Source organism: Capra hircus, chromosome 19, assembly GCF_001704415.2.
Source record: "Capra hircus breed San Clemente chromosome 19, ASM170441v1, whole genome shotgun sequence".
In the NCBI taxonomy this organism is placed as follows: Eukaryota; Metazoa; Chordata; class Mammalia; order Artiodactyla; family Bovidae; genus Capra; species Capra hircus.
Window position 1 is genome coordinate 8,040,035 of NC_030826.1, and position 23,888 is coordinate 8,063,922.

General features: G+C 53.4%; 1 protein-coding gene and 1 pseudogene across 4 annotated transcripts in view; both read left to right on the top strand.

Annotated features, from left to right (window-relative positions):
- Positions 1-23,888, top strand: part of MSI2 (musashi RNA binding protein 2) — a 407,990-nt gene that overhangs the window by 340,281 nt on the left and 43,821 nt on the right. For 3 of the 4 annotated variants that reach the window (XM_018064098.1, XM_018064097.1, XM_018064096.1), the window contains exons 9-10: positions 8,881-8,995; positions 19,905-19,979. In XM_018064098.1, the coding sequence (XP_017919587.1) occupies positions 8,881-8,995; positions 19,905-19,979 (190 nt within the window). Of the gene's footprint in view, positions 1-8,880; positions 8,996-19,904; positions 19,980-22,214; positions 23,293-23,888 lie in introns of those variants that run through there. The other variant, XM_018064099.1, reaches the window with a different exon arrangement.
- LOC102181715 lies at positions 16,281-19,421 on the top strand (annotated as a pseudogene).

Here is a 23,888-nt window from a genome sequence, read left to right on the forward strand (position 1 = left end):
AGCGGCTCTGGTGGACACTGGGGCCGGTGTCTCTGGGCAGAGTTAGAGACCAGTTCCTGTCCACTCCTTGGCCAGACGCTGAGACCCGGCGAGGGAGAGCAGCCTCCTGAAGTGATCTGTGTCCACGCCCAGCCCTGCCTGCAGGGTACGGGGTGCTGATTGCACTGGTTTATGACCACCTTCACTTTGCCGTCGCTGATTTTAATAAAGCACTGAGCAGAGGAAACAGTGGGTGAAATTAGTCCTGAAGTGCTGAGGGAATTAATTCTGGGGCCAGGATCGGGGATGGCTTTAGGGTCAGAATAACTTATGAATGGGCCTCGAGGGCTAGACAGAGGGAGGCAGGAAAGGGCTGGAGGTGGGGACAAGGGTTTTGAATCGGGGGACCTAGGACTGAATCCTGGCTGTGCCATTACGTGGCTTTGTGACGTTGGACAGATCCCTCCTCCAAGCCTGTTCCCTTTTCTGCTGTAACCATGGGGTGGTTGTTCAGTTGCTGAGTCGCATCCCACTCTGTGACCCCATGGACTGCAGAATGCCAGGCTTCCCTGTCCTTCACCATCTCCCAGAGTTTACTCAAACTCACGTGCGTTGAGTTGGTGATGCCATCCAACCATCTCATCCTCTGTCGCCCCCTTCTCCTTCCGCCTTCAATCTTTCCCAGCATCAGGGTTTTCTGATGAGTCGGGGCTCTTCGCATGAGGTGGCCACAGTATAGGAGTTTCAGTATCGGTCCTTGCAATGAATATTCAGGGTTGATTTTCCTTTAGGATGGACTGGTTACCGTGGGGTGAGTCAAGCCAAATAGTAGACGCAATGGGGAGTTGATTCATGATTAGTTGAGAACAGTGAGCTTTCGTAGAGGACATCTGTGTGCCAGGCACTGTTTTATCTGTGTTAAATATATGTAATTATATATGTTTACACAAGCACACACACATACACAAGGATGTCGTGACCATGCCTCGAATATGGGAAGTGCTCAGAAAACTAAATGTTCCTTTCTCCCCGGACCGAATCCACTGACGGGAGAGGGGAAGTCAAAATTCTGCAAACTGCGGGACTCTCCGTGCTCCTTGAGTGGCTCTGGGCCACTTAGAGCAAGCATTCGTCCTTTGAAGGTAGATGCTTCCGCTGGCCTCCTTCACCTCCCAGGCTGGCATTTCTGTTTCAGTTTGAACAGTAACACCCACTGCCTTAAAGCCCATCGGGGGTAGGGGGTCAGCTATAGGTGGGGGCCTCTTCGCCTTGCAGCAGGACAAGTCTTCCGTACAAGTGGACCGTCTGGTGCCCGTCTGCAAGGGCAGTGCCTGGTGGAGATGTCAGGCAGCGAGAAAGGGCGGCAAGTGCATGCAGACCTCCCTTCCGCTCACCGTGGCTGGTCGCCCAGCTGAGGGTCCTCCCGTGTTTGCAGAGGGCAGAAGAGCTGGCTCTGGTGAGGTGGGTGCAGCAGGATGGCTAGACGCCCCGCCCCGCTGGAGTCCAGGCCTGGGTCTCCCCAGGGCAGCCACCAGGGCCTCCAGGGTGCGTGTCTACAGCCAGGCCCTCAGCCGACGGCCGCCCCGAAGCTGGGAGCAACGGCGAAGGGGGCCCATGTCCCCATCTGCCGCGGCCACGCACTCGCCAGCACACTCCGTGCTCTTAAGGCTGGTTCCGGCACCAGGCCCAAGGCGGGATGGGGGACTTGGCTCCCCTCTGAGGAGCTCACCCGGGCTTTGTCTCGCTCTGCGGGTTCCCGAAGGCCAGAGCCCCATGAGGGCCCCCCTCCTGGCGTGTCTGGAGCAGCTTGTGACTGGCGGACACAGCATGATAGAGCAGCGGGCGGGGGCAGAAGGCTGAGCCAGGGACACTGTGGCGGGCGCCTTGTGGGGCTTTGGGGGGGCAGTTCAGCTCTCCTGCCTCACTGGAAACACGGGGGACCTGCCTGCTCGAGCTGGGACCCCAGAATGCTTATATCTGAGGGTCTTCGGCCCTTCCACTCAGAGTAGGAGGTGGTGTCCACGTGGGGCTTCAGAGGTGCAGGGCTGGCCTGGAGCCCACAGAGCCCGGCTGGTGAGGGGGTGCAGCTGCTTTCCCGTGGCCAGGCGTCTTGCGGGGAGCTCCGCAGAAGGATGGCGCCTACGGCAGAAGCCACCAGCCATCCCCCCGGTGCCTGGCCGCCCCGAGAGGCCTGCCCACCACTGTGGCCCTCGCCTGCCCTCCCGCCAGCCTGACAGCCCGGGTCAGCCTCTGCGCAGCCGTGGACCTTCATCCTTTGAAGTCGACCCCTCTGTCCCTGGAGGATAAGTCCTTGCTTACGAGACCCTTGTGGGGGAGGGATCGGAGCTGCAGACGCTGGCCCCTTCAGGCCGCACAGAGCCCCCTTGTGCTGTGTGGCAAGCCAAGGCTGCGGGCACGGGGCTGGGTTTCCCCAGGCTGAGGCCCAGCCCTGGGGCGCGTGCTGACTGGGGCCGTTTGTGTAGAGACGGCGGGAGGACAAACGCCGTTTCACGTCTCAGGCCTGGGCGTCCTCCTCGGGCCTTCCATCTCTGCCAGAAGGTGCCCGGTGGGAGCTGGCCTCCATGCGGGCTGCGGGCCCGTGGGGTGCGGGTGGCCGCTGAGACTGGCTGCAGGAAAGCCGTCCCCGCTGCAGTCCCGGCGCTGTTTCCAAAGTCAGTGCCAAGTCGCGCCCCCCGCCTGCCCGTCCCCCAAGCGAGGGTGGTACAGGGCCTGCTGCCCTGGTTGGGCCAGGACACCAGGCGGGCCTGGGTTCAAACCCAGTCTCCCCACTCATGGTTCTGCAGCGCTGGCGCCACGTGTGACGTCCTGGGCCTCAGCTTCCTGCTGTGCGCTGTCCGTACGCAGTACAGGGATCGTTGGGGCCACTGGCAGAACAGGAACATGGAAGGCAGTTGGATACAAGTACTTCGTAGATGATAAACGTCCTGAGGTTGCTAACTGCACTGTGCTCACATAAGAAAACATCTTTATGTTCAGGAAATGCAAAGTGTAATGTATGCAGCTTACTCTCAGATGGTTCGGGAAAAAATACATGGTTAGCGACAAAGAGTGTGCAAATGCAAAGCAGAAGGCGTGAAGCATTCACAACAGATGGCTGATACAGGGTGCGAGACTGAAAGGCCCTCGGTCGTGTCCAGCTCTTTGTGACCCCGTGGACTATCTGCAGTCCCTGGAATTCTCCAGGCCAGAACACTGGAGCGGGTAGCTGTTCCCTTCTCCAGGGGATCTTCCCAACTCAGGAATCGAACCAGGGTCTCCTGCACTGCAGGCGGATTCTTTACCAGCTGAGCTATAGGAAAAGGTCGTGCAGTGTCCTTTGCGCTGTCCTTTTGAAATTGTTTCAAAGTAGAGCATTAGAAACAGTAGACCTCCTCGCTGAGCTGCTTTGGCTCCAATGGGCAGAGGCAAAGGCTCCCCGCACAGTGAGCAGCCCGCGCAGAGGGCTGGAGACCACGCATCCGGCTCGCAGGGCTCCGATTCGCCCTCTGGACGGCCGGCTGCCTCAGCTGTCCTGTCTTTGAAGACGGGCTTCCTTCTGAGCCCGTCACCGCAGGGCTGCAGAGAAGCCACACCCTCTCCTGCAAGGCGAGTTGGCCAAGCACAGCAGCATGTTTGGAACTCTAAAGCAGACTCATGAAGCTCCGGGGGTTGGCACATCACTGGCGTCTGGATCCCGGTGTGGGCTTACTTGCGGACTTTGCCAGCCGTGAAAGTTGAAACGGGAGACCTCGTCTTCCTGGAGTGAGCAGTCAGTCACAGGTGGCCTCCGCGGCTTCCTGCGAGCGCAGACCCACCTGGAATCGCCTGTGCCACCTCCTGCCGCACCCCCAGGCGCCGTTGTCTAGCCGCCAGCTGAAGCAGCAGCAGTGCCAGCAATGGTGAGAAGCCGTGGAGGTGGGGTCTGAGCTGCTGATTTGGGGAGACCCGAGCCTTGGAGGTGTTCCTTCCTCAGACGGGACCCCCTCCCCAGGCCTGCCCAAGAGCGAGCACTTCGGGTGGGTGGTGGGAGCACTCACTGTCAACGAGGGGCTCTTACCCAGAGGGATGGCGCTGAAGGAGCTGGAGAGCTGATCCCCAGGAGAACCACTCCCGTTTTGCTTCTGTTTACCCGGAGAGCCAGACGGGCATCTCCAGGGCTGCCCTGGGAGGGAAACTTCTGTGCCCTGCCTTGGGCCCCGTGGTGAAGGCAGCCCTCGGTGCCCACCGCCCCCAGCCAGCCAGTCGCCATGGGTCCCACCGTCCTGTGAGCTCACTGCATGTTGCTCTCCCACACTGGATCCAGGCTGGCCCAGTGTAACCAGTAGCAGGTGGTGGAAGCTGTGACACCCAAGGCGGGGTTGTGGGAAGCTGGGCGGCTTCTGCCGTGGTCCCTTGGGGTGCTCATGGTTTTCAGACACTCTCTCTTGGGTCTCCGCCCCCATGCTGGGGAGAAGCCTGTGTGCCCCAGAGAAGCCATGGTGAATGGTGCCTGCCAAAGCAGTGTCCACTGCCCGCCGTGGGAAGGAGAAGGGCCTCTTGGCCCTCCCCTGAGGCAGGCTTTCTCTGGCTGCTGCCCCAGCCACCGTCTGACCACAACTACACGGTTGACCACAAGCAGTAGCCCCGCTGGGCCCAGTTCGCACTCAGAAGCCCAGGAAGGAAGATAAATTAGTGCTCGGAGCCACCAAGTGTGGGGGGAGTTGGTCGCACGGCAGTTGGAAACTGGGACAGCCTCCGGCCAGGTGGCCACGTGCACCAAGCTGCGGAGATGCGCAGGGCTCCCCCGTTGGGCTTCTGACCTCAGTGCTCAAGCCACGTTCTCCGCTCTGCCCAGGACCCTGTGGGGGAATAGTGGTGACGGGTTGACCCAAATGTCCACCAATTCAAGAAGCTGCAGAGGCCGACAGGCCCAGAAGTGACAAGGTTGGGCAATGAGTGTTGGCCTGTGTTGGGAGAACAGCGCAGTCAGGACCTGCTCCTTTCGCAGACCGACAGACAGCGGCCAGGGCTCTGCCTTATACACCTTATGTGTCTCTGCACCCCTTCCGCCTGGCGCTCACTGGGCACGCCGCACCCCTCAGCACTGTGGCATTAAGTGGTTGCATCTCCTTGACCCTAAGGGGCATGCGAGTCCGTCCCTGCTCTCGGAGGAACCAGGATGTAGAGGCCGACCCTGATCCTTGCCCTGAACACTCAATCTGGTGGGAGATACGAGGCTTCGGCCAGTCTGGCACCCTCAGCAAGCCCCTGGCCCACTGCAAGGACACAGGATCCATGATCTGTGCGCCTTTCCCCTTCTGTGTGCTCCCTCCATCCCAGATCATCAGAGGAGGTGGGGTGGGGGTAAGGCCCCCTGGCCCTGCGGAACCCTTCGAGAAGCTCTCAGTGCCAGCTGAGCCAGGCCAGGCCCCCTGCGGCGACGGCTGCCTGTCCTGTCACTCAGGTCCCTGGGAGCCCTCACCGTTGACACGGCGGGCGGCAGGGGGTTGCCAGAACCCAGGCAGCCAGAGCTGCGAGACGAGACAGAGCAGAGCCCAGTGGAGCTGCCCGCCCCGTTCAGCGAGAGGAAGAGTAGGTGGGTTTGTTGAACATACTCCCATTACAGTCAGTTAACCTTTATGTTTCCCAAGTGAAAACTGTATAAACCTGAAATTTCGTTGATCAGGTTGCCTGGAAACAGGCAGCAGATTTTCATAAGACAGTGCGGTAGACTGTCACCGATAGGACTATTAGGAAGCGAGCCGCTTAGCGTGTTATTCCAGAGCCCGGTGTTGGCGTCATGTAATTATCTGTCTGCCTCTGCACAGCACACCCATCTCCCCAGGCCTGGGCAGGCACTCCCAGATGCGGCTTCTCAGCCTGCTTCTGAGGCCCAAGGGTGAGTGAGACCTGGACTCCAGGAGCACAGCGTCAACCCTGGGCTTTGGAGAGGCATCTGAAAGACCCGATTCTCGTGAATTTTATTTCCTACAAATCACCCCATCCCGCTTGCAAGAGTAAGACTCAAAGCAAAAAAAAGCTGGGAGAGTAAGGAATAATGGCAGCATGTACAAGGGAGGGGCTTCCCTGGTGGTCCGATGGTGAAGAATTCGCCCTCCAGTGCAGGGACGCGGGTTTGATTCCTGGTCTGGGAGCTAAGATTCCACACGCTGCAAGACAGCTAAACCCACACACCATGATGAAAGATCCTGTGTGCCGCCACTGAGACCCAATGCCGCCAGTAAATTAATAATTTCTTTTAAAGAATTTCTTTTAATTGTTTTAATTTCTTTTAAAGAATGCACCATGGAAATAAAGCACAAACTCACTCAAGACGAATTTGGTGTGATTTGTTTTTTGGTATTTTTCCCGTGTGTGATATATATTTCCACTGTCACTTGCTTTTTTCCCCACCTCTTGCAGTTCAGGAGACCAACCATCCTGGTTCACCCAGGACTGAGGGTTTTCCCCGTACCCATGTGTATTCCTATCGGCCTCCTTCTCCGTCTCTGCATAGCTTTCAGTCAGCTTGGGTGAGCCAAACTCAGCCTGACTCTCCATTCTTGGAGTGTTTGTATTTCCTTTTGAAAAAAAAATTATAATTAATGCTTGTGGTGAATAGCCTCATCCCTGTGGGATAAATCCCTGTACGTAGGATTACTGGTCACAGGATGTGTGCATTTACGGCTTTTACTATTCATCAGGTTGCCCTCCAGAAAAATATTTGCCAATTTCCACCCCTATTCCCCATACTCTCAGGGACTCTGACATCAAATAATTCTTTCATCGCAGTCAGTCTGGTTGGCGAGAGATAAATGTCTCATTCGGGAATGTATGCTTCTTTATTGGACTTTTGTGAGTTGCCTGTTCGTGTCCTTTACCCATCTCTCTTTGGGGATGCTCTTTCCTCTTAATCTAGAAAAACTCTTTGTATTAAACGTATCAGTCATGAATGTTGACTCATTTTGTCCATCTTTTAAAAAACGTGTGGTTATCACTCTTTGAAGAGCAACAGTAATACTTATTATCCAGCATCTTTGAAGAAAGAGGAGTTAATATTTTAGGTAATTAAAGCTTCCCCTAGCCTTAAGCACCAAACTGTTTTTTAATTGAAGTATTTGGAATGAGAATATCTCTAAAATGGATAACCTGGGTAGGTGCTTTTTAAAATGAAGCACATCACGCACAATCTTAACTTTTTCTTCATCTCTCAGTTGTGCCGTGAGCAATAGTGATTGTCTGTGTGGTAGTGACCCCTCAGCAGCTGTTGAGCAATGTGGGGTTTCGGCTCCTATGCCATATGGCCCCAGATTGCCTTTTAGCGAAAGATACCTGAGTCTTGTCTTTTCTGTATCCCCACCAGGCTGGCGTGCTGTCCGTTTTTGGAGCTTTAAGCACCCCTGCCTTGCCCTACAACGTTCCGTCTTCATCAGCAACAGGACTGATTACCTTCTAGCAGTGCTTGTTAAGTTTGCCTGTAAACTGAAGGCACAGAAGCGCTGAGCAAGGGCTAAAGAACACTAGTGAAATACCGGTGTAGGAGCTTCAGCAGGCAACAGCTTCACTTCCTTCCTGGGGTTTGCCTTACGTACCATTAAGGTTGCTAAATAAGCGACCGCTGGATGTGAGCAGGATAGGACTGAGAAGTTTTGGAGGCAGAGTGGGAAACAGAAAGGAGAGATTAGCAACCACTGGAAGACATAGCTGCAAAGTAAATCCGTGTTTAATCTTATTACTTCCGTGGGAGTGTGCTGGGGCAGGTTTTAAGGAGGTGGTGGCATCACTGACCTAGAAATTTTAAAAATCCAACTTCCTAGCTCTCACCTACTGGGATATGGCTTATAAGTGGGTTTCACAAGCCTTTGGATGCTTGGTTTTCTCATCTATGATATGACGCTAAGACAACTTTTTTTTTTTTAAAGACAACTTTAGTTCAGTCACTCAGTCATGTCTGACTCTTTGCAAACCCCTGGACCGCAGCATACCAGGCTTCCTTGTCCATCACCAACTCTCAGAGCTTACTCAAACTCATGTCCATTGAGTCGGTGATGCCATCCAGCCATCTCATCCTCTGTCGTCCCCTTTTCCTCCCACCTTCAATCTTTCCCAGCATCAGGGTCTTTTCCAATGAGTCAGTTCTTCATATCAGGTGGCCAAAGTATTGGAGTTTCAGCTTCAACATTAGTCTTTCCAGTTAATATTCAGGACTGATTTCCTTTAGGATGGACTGGTTGGATCTCCTCGCAGTCCCAGGGACTCTCAAGAGTCTTCTCCAACACCACAGTTCAAAAGCATCAATTCTTCTGTGCTCAGCTTTCTTTATAGTCCAGCTCTCACATCCATACATGACCACAGGAAAAACCAAAGCCTTGACTAGACAGACCTTTGTTGGCAAAGTAATGTCTCTGCTTCTTAATATGCTGTCTAGGTTGGTCTTAACTAGCCAGTCTGTTTAGTGAGAGACAGGATCAGATGGCCTGATATGAAGAGTGACTGACCTGATAGAGCCTGAGAGAAATGTGTAAGCATGTAAAGGGCCGCATAATCATGACGGATTATTACTGTTGCTGTTGTTACTATTCACAGATGCATCCAGCAGCCATTGCCAGTCTCCTAACCTCCCCTGCCTTCTGCACAGGTTTCAATCTGAGCTCCAACCCACGCCTATGCCTCTTCAGCTGACGTCCTGGCCGCCCCTCCCAACCCAGTCTCATCCTTGTAGGTTTTTCTTTAAAGCAGGATTTGTACAAGTGGTGTGTTTTCTTTAGTATTTGTTTTGCAGGCCATTTACTCGGCGTGGCTATTTTTACAGTGAGTAAGGAGCGAGGCTAAAAATAACTTAGCTGTAACCAGATCAGTCCTGCCTTTGACATTTACATGGAATTCATTTGCATCTCATTTGTTCGCCTTTCTGTTTAACAGGTAGAATGTAAGAAAGCTCAGCCGAAGGAAGTCATGTTCCCACCTGGGACGAGAGGCCGGGCCCGGGGACTGCCTTACACCATGGATGCGTTCATGCTCGGCATGGGGATGCTGGGTGAGTCTGGGCCAGGGCCTGGGAACCTGGTCACCCTCCAGCTGGGCACGCTGCTTCATCTGTCCAAGCGTCAGCTTCCCCATCTGTCTATAAGGGTGATAATCCCTCTTGCAAGACAGTTGCGACCACCAAATTAGCAGAAACATATAGATGCCTGACCCATAGGAGATGCTTGATATTATTCTTTCCCCTTTCCATTCCCTTTTTCGAAAGGAGGAAAAGTTACTCTCTCTGCTTCAGGCTTCTCCACTCACATGGAGCTCTTAAACACCTAAGGACTCCTGGCTGACTTAAACTTACGTGGGCTGAGGCTGCATTGCCTAGAAGCTGGAAGAGGAGGGGCTATGGCAAGGGTGGGAGATAATCCTGTCTGTTTAAATGATTAACATTTTTCTCTTGGGATATCAAAATTTGCATTTAAATGGATGTCTTAAATAACCTGTTTTATTCTTTATTTGCAAAAAAAAAAAAAAAAGATGAAAGACCAAGTGTGTTTGTTCTGACGAAAAATGATCTCTCCTGGCCTTTAGAGAAATTGAGTTGCACATTATGCCCCTTCCTTAAAGGTATCGCTGTCCGTCCTCTGTAGATAATTGAAAATCTTGCCGCCTAAATGGCATGAAAGATGGAGAAAGCAGTGGAGAGGCGTAATGGTGTGGTTCGCAACAATAATTAGAAATTTCAAGGCGAGAGAACGGTATTTCAGTGCAAGTTATTGTGTGTTGGGAAAATACTAATTAAATGGGATAAATGGTAGTTAATGGTGAAATTCCATTCAGGCACACAGCCTGTCTAGTTTTAATGGGTTTCATTTGGTTTGGCTAAGAGTCTCTCTTCTATATTGTTTGATAAGCTCTTTGTGTATTTTCAGATTTGCTGGTGTTTAAATCGCTCCTCGCTCAGTTTTAAATTTATGAAACTTTTCTTGTCTTTATAAATTCTTAAAAATAATGGTATCTATTTGTCTGTGGAAATAACAGAAGCACGTAAAGTTATTTTGTGGAACTTTAAAAAGTGGAATGAGAATTCTCAAAATGGCTGAGATGCCAATTCTTAAGTTAACTTTTTAACTTTAACAGAGTTTCAGGGAAAATTCCTATTGTAATTCTTTAAAAGTTGGCCAAATGGTTCTAACACTTATGTGGACGTTGAAACACATGACAATAAATAAGAAAAAAATTTTTTAAAGAGAAATGAGAAAAAAAGAGAGTTTGACCATATATCAGAACATAGTAGAAAACTACAATAATTAAAATAGTGTGGCATATAGGAAGGCGCCTGTTGGTCGAAAAAGTTAAAGAGCCTAAACTAAATGTATTTCTATGTACAAGTTTAATTATTATAAAGAAATGAAATTTTTTTTAAATTGGTGATAATTATTTTGTGGTTGACTACAAGACATTCATGTAGCTCTTGCTGTAAAAGATAATTTTTATATGGCCTTAACCTTATGTTGTATACCAAAAGAAACCCCAAATGGATTAATTGCTTTGAATTTTAAAATCAAATCTTAAAAAAGAGTTGAGCCCATTACCACCTGCTGGCTCTCAGATTCTTGAAGTTTTAAATGTTGAATATCAAGTCTCTAGGGCATCAAATGGGGAGAGTTTTGGGGTCCAGATCTTCAGGAAGTGCCCCCACCTTTCTGCCTCTCATTTAGTACCCTGTATATACTGGGAAGAGTAAGCTGGTTTTCTTCCTGGGGAGGCAGAGGCGTGAAGAGAAGTAAACTCATTCACATCAGCTGACAAAGAGCTAAGTGCGGCTCAGTTGTGCCCTCCCCAGATGCCAAGCAAGGTCTCAGGGTTCCAGAGACCAGAGGTTTCCTAACGGGCGCCCAGGCAGGGGCCTCGCTGGCTGCAGGAAGCATTCGACAGCAAGCAGTTCTGGAGGCCCTCTGCCTGCCTGGCCCAGGGCCAGCCCTGGGCGGCAGAGCTTAACAAGGCAGCTGTGGGCCCTGCCCTCACGGAGCAGAGAGAGGTGACATTCATCAGCATCACACAGGTGTGAGATTACTCGTGATAGACTCGCGAGGCGCTTCACAGGCACGTGATGACCAACGGAAACGAGTCGCAGGAATCAGGGGACATCTCCCGTGCGGAGGTGACCTCTCAGCTAGGATGCGAGGCAGGAGCAAGCCAAGGGCAGTGCAGGCCGGGTAGCTGGAATGTGAGGGTCCTAGCCTGGAACCCCAAGGGCCAGCAAGCCTGCTGGTGGGCCAGGTCCAGGCAGTGTGTGTGGGGAGAGGGGACAGGCCCAGGGGCCTTGGCCGCAGCTGGTAGGGGGCAGACCCGAGTGGGCCGCGCTTCTCCGGCACAGTCCGATTAGCTCCTGCTCACTGAGGGGTGGGAACGTGATTAATGCCAGGTGTTTGCTCATCTGCCCCAACTGTGCTGTCTTGCATTCCAAACTGTGACTTCTCTGAGCTGCAGTGAAGAGGTAGTGATGGGTAGTTTCAGATGTCCTTGTGGTTGAGGCTGTTGGTTCTTGAGGCATCCCGCCCCCAGCTCACCCCATCACCCCCACCCGTGCTGCTTAAAGGCTGGCCTTCTGCCCACATGGCTGTGGTCAAGGCTCCCACCAGGGAACGCCCCACGCCCCGGCCAGGCCCCCTCGGATCTCAGAGGCTCGCCTCCTCCACCACGCAGGCAGAGAGCTCTCTGAGCTGAACTGCTGGTGTGGGTCCAGCATCCACCACGGGAGGCTGTGTGGACCCTGGGGAAGGGCTCGGGACTCTGAAATCGGGGGATGTAGGCTTCTCTCCTGGTCAGTGTGTGACGTGGGGAGGGACAGCCCCACCGCCCTGCAGTTACCCCTCCATCGGGAGGTGGGAGCCCACACTTCAGGGGGTGTTGAGGATAAATGAAACCATACCATGCCTAGCCAGTGCTGCGTTGCATCAAATTCAAGTATACACATAGTGTACTATTTAGAAAGAAAGAATTTATGCTTAACCAAACCTCACTGAGAGATGATGACCACTTTCGGAATGTTAAGATGTTTGAAATAAAAGAAGTGTGTCTTCCAATCAACAAAACACAGTAATATATACTCAACCTGGGAGCAATTATTAGTAACATACTGGGGAGCCCTGGGCAAATTACCATCCAAGTAGGTGCCTGACGCCCTTCCACTTAGGACCCCTTCCTGCCAGTGACCAAGAGCATCGCTCGACCTGCCTCTGTGTGTGACTGTGACCTGGCTCCTGCACCCTCATCCTCGGATCAGACCCCAGTCAGAGGAGTTGGATTGTCTTAGAATTTCTGCCTCCCAAGGAGATCCATGCACTGGACTCCAAGCCTCCTCGCCCCCGGCTCTCCTAAATCCCCCAGCTAGTATGTTGAGGCTGTCCAGATGCCTGCAGAGATGGGGCGTCCTTAGAGGTCCCCACGTGTGCCCCCAGTCAGGAACCAGCTCAGCAGAGGTGGGCATCAGACAGACCAGCACCCAGGAAACAAGCCCACAGTCTACAGTCTGGTCAACCTGTTGCCCCCCCCCCCACCCGCCCAGCCGGGCTGAGGTCTCCGCCAGGCCTTCGATGTGCTCACCAGGATCTTCCCAGGGCTGCATTCCATCTCACCTGCGGGTGCAGCTGGGCACCCCGAGCCCCTGGACTGTTGGGCGAGGAGGATGCAATCTGCTGCACTGTGGCTGAAGCCCTTGCCTTCTCCCTCTAAAGGGATGGCATCACCGGAGTCTAATCCTTTGGCAGGATGGCCTGACCTGACCCCGTCAGTCACCTGGGTCCCCAACTCCACAGTGCACTGGCCTCCATATCAGCCTTAGAATCACCATCATCGCCGACACCACCAATTTGGTTAATGAGCTTGGCTCACGCAGAAACACTTAAGTTTGTTAAGGAGGTAAGGTTCCCGTGATTAAAATTTTTATTGTTGAAAGGATAGAAAATTAAGTAACACTGGTGGGGGTTTTTAGAGTTGAGACGATAAACCGCTAAAGCTTTTAAATCCATTCACTCAACAAGTATCTGTTGAGTACCTGCTAAGTGCCAGGCATTGTTCTAGATGCTGAGGAGACAGCAGAGAAGGAAGTCTCTGGTATCAGGGAGCTGACATTCTAGTGAGACAGCAGGCACCCTCATCTATAAATGACTTGGAAACCATGGAACTAATTTTTAAATGCCCTTTAAGATTTTCTCCATACTTTGGAGATCTCATCAGAGGGAGGCTGATGAGGGTATTGCTGCACGGTTATTCTTGATCTCTCTTGATGTGACGGCCAGCCTTCTTGGAAAGAAACCAAGAAACCTACAGCTGCTTTGGTTTTTGGTTTTCATAGCCTTTGACAGAATCATTGGACTAATCAGCCCAATGGGAACTCCTTGAAGAAAGTGTAGGAGAGAAGGAGTCATCATTCCCTGCCTTTGAGACGGCCAAAACCAAAATCAAGCAACACCCCTAGGAAAGGTGTTTCTGCAGCCCTCGGACTTTGTTCTCTGCCTTGCCCACCCAGTGCATTAGAATCTCTGTTTTTTCTTAAATGAAGGTAGATTCAATAAAAGCAAACATGATTATTGTTGCTGCATCTGATTTCTCTTAGCCTTCTCTGCCTTGAGACACATAATCCTACCGCTTCTATCTTGACCTCGCTGGGCACACACTAGGTAACATGTTTGATACTAGTAGTAGAGAAATACCTCATTACTGAGGCTTTGTAAAAAAGCTTCGGCTCACGGGCCCAGAAGTAAAGAGGCACTGTTGACCGGCTGCAGAAAGCCAGGGGCATTCTCACCAACGCTGTGAAATCCTGACCCAGTGCCCCCTGACATTAAGCCCCTCAGAAATGAAAGCCAAAAAAAATTTTTTTTTTTTTTTGGTCTGGAAGGGGCAAGGAGCTGTAATCTGCTGGCATTCACTAATCAAAAGGAGATTGGCTGGAACATACAGCCACATGCCTAGACTCATTTGTAATTTCAGCTGGGATTTGTCTTTCCCCAAATATCTCTTGAGGTCATACCCAAAAGGAGGTCTCCATTTGTTCAGCTGTTTTCTGGTAAACAGAGGAGACTCAAAGTTCAGCTCTTCGTTTTCCTTCTAAAGCAGCACAGTGCACAGAACTTTCCTCAGTGGTGGAAAAACTCTGTATCTGCTCCACCCGAGATGGTAGCTACATGTGCCTATGTGTATTTAAGGTGGGGCTGAAGAACTGACTTTTTTTTAATACAGTTTAAATTCGATTAAATTTTAATGGGCTAGCACAAGTCTGGGGGAGCCCCTGTGACTCCAGGTGATTATGTTGGCCCCAGTCCTTGTAGACGGTGGTCTGGGAGGGCCTCTTGGCACTGGGTATATCTCATCTGTATGCAGACCTCATGGAGCCGCCCTAGTGCCCGAGGCAACACTGCATACCGCCAGCAGACTGTCCCTCACTGGCGGCTCCCTGGATAAACAGCCCTTGTCTCTTGTCTCTTTCAAGTCGGGCACCTCAGTGGAGCAGTTTTCCGTGACTCTGAGTTAGCTGAGTCACAGAGCCGGGAAGAGAATTTGTCATGTGCCCCTCTAAAATACAGACACCTTTTAGGGTTGGAGCAAATATCTAGAGCCGCAATTCTGAGAATTCTTCCAGCGTCGCCCAAATGATCAGACTGGCAAATTCAAAATCTCTTGTTGGTTTCTGATTCCCCACCCCCCCCACACACACAATGGAAAGCCAGTCTGCACGAAAGGTGGTCATCCAGGCAGAAGATTTGGTTTTTTTCTTTGGTGACAAGAGATAATTACTGTGGGATTGATCAGGCATCCAGAGTACTGGAGCAAATAAATTGTGCAGTGGCCAGCGCGGGAGGGGCCTGGCTCCTAATGGGAGTGGTGGCTGGGTCATCTCACTGTAATGTGGCTTGACGGAGTGTCTGCATGGGGCTGCTGTAATGTGCTATTGATATGCAGCCAGCCAATTTCCCCCGTGTGGCCGGGGCTGTGAGCCGCTGGAGCAGAGCTGGGCTGCACAGCGGTAAATGAAGAGGAAAATTGAAGTAATGTTGTATTATAAATTTATGATTTCATCTGCTTGACCCAGAGGATGTTCAGCGATAGGGGTGGAGATAAGATCCCCCACTCAGGCAGATGCCAAATTCTCATCTTTGTTGTATAGGAGACAATTTTGACATGTCCGGGAAGATTGGGGTGAGGCCCCAGATTGGGGTAAACTTGACCATTTTTTCATCCTTCCTGTGCCAGGGAGAAAGCAGACACAACGGCTTTGTACTGGTGACCCGAGTCAGGGAGGGACAGGGTGTTCACCACCCTCCACCCCACCTACCCTGAGGGAGTCTCAGCAGTGACACATAGGCTTGTAATTTGCGTCATGTTAACACTGAAATATGTAAGACCCAGTGCTAAAGTTAGAGGCAGAGGAGTCATTTTTCACTAGGAAAACCCCTCAGCAGTGGTGATTTGGCTGTTTGCATATAAGCCATTTATCAATATTGTTGAAATAATGGTAAGAAGTCTAGTGCTGAAAGATCTGATTTGATAGCAAGTGATTACTTTGGAGGAGACTTGGGCAGACCACCCGTGAAATAGATACCAAGGAAGGAGCCAGTGTGTGTGTCCACTCGAGGCACCCGAGTCCCCATCTCTGTCGCCCTTTCCCCGTCGGGTGCCAGAGCTCAGTGGACTCACTGGGGTCTGCTCCTCTGTAGTCAGGGCAAGGCTGCCAGGTCACCCTGGCTGGTGTGGGCAGCCGGCTGCCAACCAGGAACCAGGTGCTGGGAGAATAAGCTCATGGGGAAAGAGCAAGCAGCAAGACCCTTTTGGGGTATAAACAGGTTTTGGTTGACTGGATGGTGAGTTGCGATGGCAGATTTGGAAAGGCTCTAGCCAAAGCAAAGGAAAGGAGCCACCACTGGTTTCTGTTGAGAATTGGGGTCTCTGGTGAGAATTAGTGCTGCAGGGGTCCTGCAAAGGTCCCTACAGATGGCACGACTCAGTCACCCAGAGGAAAGGGGGTCACCCCCCATGGCATGGCCCTGGGCCAGAGGCAGGCCTGGAGAACACACCTCCTGATGTGCAGTCCAGTAAGCTTCTGTCCTGGCTCTTGACGGATCCTCTGGTCAAGGCAGAAGCTGTGACTCCAATAAGCAGAAAAGTGAGAAAGGGTAAGGCCCACTTCTGAGCCTCCAAGGGGCTTCCCTGGTGGCTTGGTGGTAAAGAATCCACCTGTAATGCAGGAGATGCAAGTCCGATCCCTGGGTCAAGAAGATCCCCTGGAGGAGGGCATGGCAACCCACTCGGGTATTCTTGTCTGGAGAATCCCATGGACAGAGGAGCCTGGCAGGCTATAGTCCACTGGGTTGCAAAGAGTTGGAGATGACTGAAGCGACTTAGCACGCACACATGAGGCATAAGAGCACTCAGAGCAGGCAGCAGGAAGACCTGCAAACTCTAACTCATGTGGAGGCTCCCAAGCTGGAATTTCGTGAATGGTCCTGGTCTTCAGCCATCATCTACAGGGACAGAAAATGCTTGTAACTTGTGAGAAGCCACCTTAAAGGCAGATGATATGCCCCCAGAGCCTGTGTCTAGGGTATTTACGTTGCTGTCTGGAGCCACGGGGATACATGTGGAAACCTGTCACTATCATCCTTACGGCTGGAGGGAGTGGAGACTGTCCTAAACCCGCCCATCAGACCAGCTTTCTACCAGCGTTTTGGTGACAAAGCAACAGAAATAACTCTGACTGCTGTCAGCAGTAAAGGAGATTATTGGAAGGGGCTTGGGCAATGCACAGAACTGCCAGGAAGGCTGGGGAACAGGAAGGAACTGGACAGCTAGGCGGTCAGCCACAGTCCAACCAAGGGACAGCCCAGGAATGACGCAGTCAGGGGGCAGCTGTTGGTATCAGTGGACCCTGGGCTCTGTGTGCTGCTGACACCAGAACAGATTCTGAACTGCCTTCCTTCTCTGCCCCCCTGGCCCCTGAGGCAGACTTCCACTGGCCCAGCCCAGGTTCACAGTCTATCCCAGCTGCCAGGCTCAGCAAGAGCAGGAGGGAGGCCTTTCGAGACTCAAACACAGAGAAGGGGTTTCAGGTGCCAAGCAGCCAAAACCACCACAGACGTCTGGCTCAGAGGCCAGAACACAAGTTGGGCAGGTGGTGGTGGTCATCGTCGTCGACTAGGTGGGAGGGTGACCAGGGTGGGATTTTAAGAGTGTGAAGAGACTGAAATTCTACATTGAGCAGAGGGAGACGGAGAGGAGTTGCCGGCTGGAATGGGGTAGCCATGGGTGTCTGACGTTCAGGGTTACCCCCAGCCGTCTTTGTATCCTGAATCGAGAGGCTAGGGTATGGAGAAAGGCACAGTGAAGGGTAGGGAGCTGAAGTGGCATCTCCTGGGGGGCTGGTAACAGACCGAAGACCACATGAGCCCCAGAACTTGCAGTGGTTACCGCTGCACCCCAGGCACAGCCCAGCAGCGGTTTCCACAGGCACCCCTCATTTAGCCACCACCCCCGGGGTACCCACTGAGACAGGCACCTGGAAGGACCATGCTTGCTGGGAAATGCCGGCGAGGCTTTGCATTGATGCTTGTGGTGCACGTTTACAGCCAGGAGCTCCCCGTTCTCCCAGAGCCTTAGGAAGACGCAGTGGCGTCTCCCTGCCTGACACGGCTGGTCGCCGCGTCTCCTGGGCCGTATCTCACTGGGCCCACTGTTTTTTCCAGAAGCATGGTGTCAACCCTGAGTTTGCCCCCAGACTGTAAACCCCACCCCCGTCACTTATGCTCTGTCCATGGTGCTGGCTCTGCCGCCTTAAGGAGGCATTACAAGAACTTTAATCTCCTACTGTCAATAGCTTTAAGGTAAAGTATATTCAGGGTAAGCTCTGCAAATGTCAGCAGCAGTAGCGGGCCCAGGGTCTGGGGCTAACGCATGGCATTTACTCTGCAGGTTCAAGAAAGTGTGTGGGCTTAGGGGTTGCGGGGCAGGTCCGCGCGCTAGCAGCTCGCTCGCAGAGACAGGCAGTGGCGGGAGATGACTCCGGGGAGCTAGGGAGCGCGGTGCGGCGGGGCAGGAGAAAGTGGTCGTCGGGTGGGCGTCGGCGTTTACGCGTGGTGGAGCGGAAGAGTTTGGCTTTTCTTGTGTGCCTTTGAAAACCGCGCCTGCTTGTGAGCTGAGGGGTCCGTCCCGAGGCGAGCTCGCCGACCTGAGCAGTGTGGGCGACGTGGGGAACGCGCTCGACTCGCGCCCCGCGCCCGGAACCGCCCCCTCCCCAACCCCGAGTGCCCATGGCTACCTGGGTGCTGATCATGAGCGCCCGCCCGGGACCCGTGCCCCAGCCGCCGGCCCCGCAGGACGAACCGGTGTTCGCGCAGCTCAAGCCCGTGCTGGGCGCCGCGAGCCCGGCCCGCAACGCGGCGCTCTTCCCCGGCGACGAGCTGAAGCATCTGCACCACCACCCACAGGCGCAGCCCGCAGCGGGCCCGCGGGTGCCCGCCGAGGAGCTGGTCCAGACAAGATGTGAAATGGAGAAGGACCTGACACCTCAGCTTCCTCCAGTTTCTAGAATTCCAGAACATGAAAAGTATAGGCGAGACAGTGCCTCAGTCATAGACCGGTTCTTCACTGACAGTGAAGGGTTGCCTTACAGTGTCAACATGAACCTCTTCCTTCCTGACATCACTCACCTGAGTACTGGCCTCTACAAATCCCAGAGACCCCGCGTAACACCCATCAAGACAGAACCTCTTACCATTTTCAGCTGCCAGAGTGAGATGACAGCCCCTCCTCCGGCCCCAACCCAGGCCCTCCCCGAGTCACCAGCATATTCAGCTCCCACCAGACCGCAGCTCCAGAGGTGAACAACATTTTCATCAAACAAGAACTTCCTACACCAGACCTTCATCCTTCTGTCCCTCCCCAGCAGGGCCATCTGTAGCAGCTCCTGAAAACGCCAGATGGAGATATGCCCAGTTTACCAAGCAGACAGCAGTAATGGACACTCCTAATGTTGCAACGTCGGCCGCCGTGGCGGGCCTTAACAATCACACCTCCGCCGTCCCGCCGACCGCCATCAAGCAATTCCAGAGCGTGCCCCCTTGCACATACACCATGCCAAGTCAGTTTCTTCCCCAGCACGCCACTTACGTAACCCCCGTCACCACCAAGCTCAGAGCCTGGAAGTCCAGATAGACAAGCAGAGATGCTTCAGAATTTAACCCCACCTCCATCCTGCGCTGCTACCATTGCTTCTAAACTGGCAATTCATAATCCAAGTTTACCTGCCACCCTGCCAGTTACTTCGCAAAACATCCAGCCTGTCAGATACGATAGAAGGAGTAACCCCGATTTTGGAGAAACGGCGCGTCCACTACTGCGATTACCCGGGCTGCACAAAAGTTTATACAAAGTCTTCTCATTTAAAAGCTCACCTGAGGACTCATACTGAATATATACTGTTTTAGATGAAGGCAATGGCACCCCACTCCAGTACTCTTGCCTGGAAAATCCCGTGGATGGAGGAGCCTGGTGGGCTACAGTCCATGGGGTTGCTAAGAATTGGACATGACTGAGTGACTTCACTTTCACTTTTCACTTTCATGCATTGGAGAAGGAAATGGCAACCCACTCCCGTGTTCTTGCCTGGAGAATCCCAGGGACGGGGGAGCCTGGTGGGCTGCCGTCTATGGGGTCGCACAGAGTCGGACACGACTGAAGTGACTTAGCAGCAGCAGCAGCTGCCCAAATAGGGTCTCATCACCAGCAGGCTGACGGCAGTGCCCCAGCCATGGGCAAGCGGTGACCCAGGCCCTGGGTAAACAGCCCCCACTGGAGACAGTCACTTTGTGGAGGAAAATAACTCACACTGTTTCTTACTCCCACCCTCCTCGGGCTTCTCCCAACCAGAGGTGGCTGCACTCACTGACATGGTCTTTCTCTCTGTGTTCAAGGCTACCCCAACTTTGTGGCAACCTATGGCCGCGGCTACCCTGGATTTGCTCCTAGCTATGGCTATCAGTTCCCAGGTGAGTGGCTTTGTCTCCTGGGGCTTTGGGGACATGGGACGTGGACTGCATGGCGGGGGCGGGGGGGGGGGGCGGGGGCGGTGCTAAAGAGAACCAGCTCACACTTAGGTCCATTCACAGACCAGCCTATAGATCTAACTGGGTCAGAATGCAGTTTCTGATGAACTGAAGTGTTTCATGGGTGCCGGGTCACGGAAAATGACTTGTGGGTGGGGGAGAACTGATCAGGAGCCCTCCGTCCGCTCCTCCCTCCCTTTTCTGGAGCCCCTTCCTAGTTCTCTCTCCCTGGGGAAGGGACTGAACTCTGGGCCCAAGGTTTCCTGCAGCCCTCTGGCTCCCAGTAGCTGTGTGTCTTGCTCTCTGGACCCCATCGTCCTTCCCCCTCCCCTCCTCCAGCTCTGATGTCCTTCTGACGTGTGTGTGGGGTTTGGATCCCTTCTCCATCCTGAGGGGTGCTGGGGTGGTGGGAGGGGTGGTTAGAGTCTCCCTCCCCTCTGCGTGGGCATCAGAGACTCAAGGCAGAGCCCCTGGTGTTGCCCACTCACGTGCCCAGGCTGCCCAGCTCACATATAGCCAGGGAGGCCTGGGACCCTCACCTGGGGGGCCAGGGACCCTGTAGGGATGGCGGACACTGCTGAAGGAAGCAGGGTTTTCTGGGACTTGCTTCTCCATAGAGGGGGCCAGCCAGCCTTTCTCAGACCTGGAGAAGAGCAAGAATGCGTTGGGGTGCTTGGGGTGCTTGTGTCCTAAGGACAGCTGGAGTTCTAGAGAAGGTGTTAGGAGCAGAGTTCTTTCCCCTTAGGTTCTGTGCTGTGGGAGGAGGCTGTAGAGAGCTGGACCTCCACTCCTCGTTGATCATCCTGCCAGACCCGGAGGCCTGAGCTGCAGGGAGGCCAGGGGGGCGGGATGTGGCCCTGTGGGGGTGGCGTTCTAAAGGCAGTGGAGATGAGGGCTCATGGTGGGCGAGGGCCTCAGCCTCACCCATGCTCGGGCTGAGCTTCAGAAGGGGAGGGCTGTGATGGGGGAGGTAAGGAGGCATTGGGACCCTGGAGCCGTGCCCTCCAGGGGACGGGTCCTCACCCAGCCACAGAAGCCCTTGTCCTGGCTGCCAAGGCCACAGGCAGGTCGTCCAGGGTCTTGGGGCCTCCCTTTTGTCTTCCGTAATTGAGGGACTTGGGCTAGATGGTCCCTGGGTCTGAGTGGAAGGGGAAGGCGGAGGCGAACAGCAGACCCGAGAGCAGAGATTCAGGTGATGGGAGTGAGTGGGGGGGCTTCCCCACAAGCCTGTCCCCCTGGCAGGGTGGTCCCCCCACCAGGGCAGGGCCCCAGCAGGGTCACACCCGCACCCCTGCTCATCTGCACGTGGCAGCTCCAGTGGCCACAGGCCTGACCGAGCAGGACGCAAGGCATCCCAAGCCGGGAAGCTGGGCACAGTCTGCACCTCCCTGGGATTTCCCCTGAAGCCTGGAGATGTAGAAACCCTGTGCAGGGGGGTCACCACCAGCAAAGGTCAGGGCTCGGATTGGGACCTGGGTAGCCTGGGTCGTAACTGCCATACTTCATTATCTTTCTAGCATCCATCTGTCCAGTACAATCAATCACACCAGCCACGTGAAGCTTCTAAAATTTAAATTAAGTAAAATGAAAATTCAGTTCATCAACCACACTAACCACATTTCATTTACTCAGCAGGCTAGTAGCTACTGTCTGTGCAGAATGTAGAGCATCTAATGGGTGGGACGTCACTGTTCTTTCTCAGCCTAACGACGGGCAGAGGCAGGTGTTTCTTAACACCGACTGCCTCCTCTCCACCTGAGCTGGTGCTCTCCGTGAATCCCCCCTCATCTGCCGCTGTCCCTGCTCTACCTGTGTGATCTGGGCTTGCCGCACACCCTTCTGGCCTCACAGTTGGTGTTAACGCCTGCCTCTGCCCACCGTTAGGCTTCCAGGAAAATAAAAAAGAGATGTGCCCATCAAGAGGGCTAGACGTTTCGGGTAATTATTAGAGTGGGGAGCAGTTCTCTTCCAGAAACACTGAGTGATGGTCCACCCCTGGGGACGCGGCTCCTTCTTCCCATGCCCGGATGTCCACTGTGTGGTCCTGCCCCCGCCCTCCTGGATTGGCATGTGGGCTGGAATTCTTACCATCCTGATTAGGGTCTCCCATTTCCTCTCTTTTTTCCCCCTCTGATTTCAGTTCAGTCTGTTAATTTCTGTTCTTTTTTCACTTTGCAGACTATTGCCAGTTTCACAAGACACAGTTTTTATCAGCTAGCTCTTAAGAGAGGCGTGACAGATTGGGGTTTGCTCCCATCGCTGGAGAGAGGACAGGGTCCCAGCCCGGGCCACCGGGCTGCTACCGGTGCCCGCTGAGCACTGTCCCAGCTGCCTCTTTGCACAAACGTCCTTTTTCTCCTTTGTGATTCTTGGGAAGGACTCACATCCCCAGTGCTACGCTTGGTGTTTTAAAGTCAGCTTTGTCCCCCAGTTCCCTTCCAGTTTGCTTTTTGTCCGCACTGGGAGTTCCTCCCCACTGAGGCCACCTGTCACCCTCCCAGTGCAGCAGGCCAGAGGGGAACTTCTCACAAGCGGTGTGGAGCTTCCTCGCGGGAATCCAGGGAGAATGCATCGGCTTACTTTAAACAATCACCAAGCAGGCTTATTGGGGCACTTCATGGGTGGGCTGTTCAGTGCTGGCCCACAGGGGTGGAGGATATGTGACCTGTCCACTGTATCCTGTGGTGGACAGTTCCAGAAGTGAACACACACGCACACAGATTGTTCTGTAAATACTAACGTGAACAGTGTAATCTGAAGAAAAATTGTATCAGCATATCTGGGTGTCTTTGTCTTTTGGAGCCAGCCCCTCTGTGGTTGTTGCTATACTAAGGCACACTTACCTCTGGGAAGGGGGCCGTGGAGGCACCCTGGTTGCAGCCTCACCTTAGGCCCTGTGGGCACCATCCACTCTGGGCCCTCTTTCCCAGCACCTCTGTCCCCACCAGGCTGCCCACTGGCCTTGCTTTCCCTGCTGGCCTCAAGGGCCTCCTAGCCCACTGGGGTCAGAGGGGATGGGTATAGAGGGCTCATCCTGATCAGGTCAGGACCCCAAAGGGCTTCCTTTCCCCGTGATCCTGATCACCCACTTCCCTGCTCTCTCGGATTAATGAGCTACGGCTCAGTTGGCCCCTCGGGAATCACCCCTTGTTCACCCTCAGGGTTTGTGAGAAGTGACCCGCGTGCGTCTGTCAGATGCATGTGATATAAGCACAGACATCTGTCTGAATGTCAGTGTCCCTGGTGACTCAGTGGTAAAGAACCCACCTGCCAATGCAGGAGACCTGGGTTTGACCCCTGGTTTGGAAAGATCCCCTGGAGAAGGCAATGGCAACCCACTCCAGTATTCTTGCCTGGAGAATCCCATGGACGGAGGAGCCTGGCAGGCCCCACGGGGTCGCCAAGAGTCAGACACAGCTTAGCAACAAGCATGCACACACATCCTTTAGACCCAACGTGTGCAGTTTGGCTCATCTCATTAAAGATGCTTGATGTCATCACTGGTTAATTTCCTTTTATTTTCCCGCAGACTTTTTCATAGATGCTATTTTTCCAAATCTGTATGGTTCTTTTCCCCCTGTTTGTTCTGTTCTGCTGTGAATGGCTTTGGTGACCTTGTGCTGGTATGCTTAGCTCACAGACGTTCGAGCCATTGTGAATTTTCTTCATCTCCGTAAACAGTTCATCTGTGCTTCTCCCTAATGACGTTTTATTTTTACCCCCATAAGCAACTGAGGTAGAAAAATGAAATTTTACCGTGGATGTGCTGTGTGCTGCCGTGGCTCAGCCTCACAGCACCCTGTTCGCACTCCGGGGGAGGCGAACGCACTAAATAACCAGCGCCAGTGACAG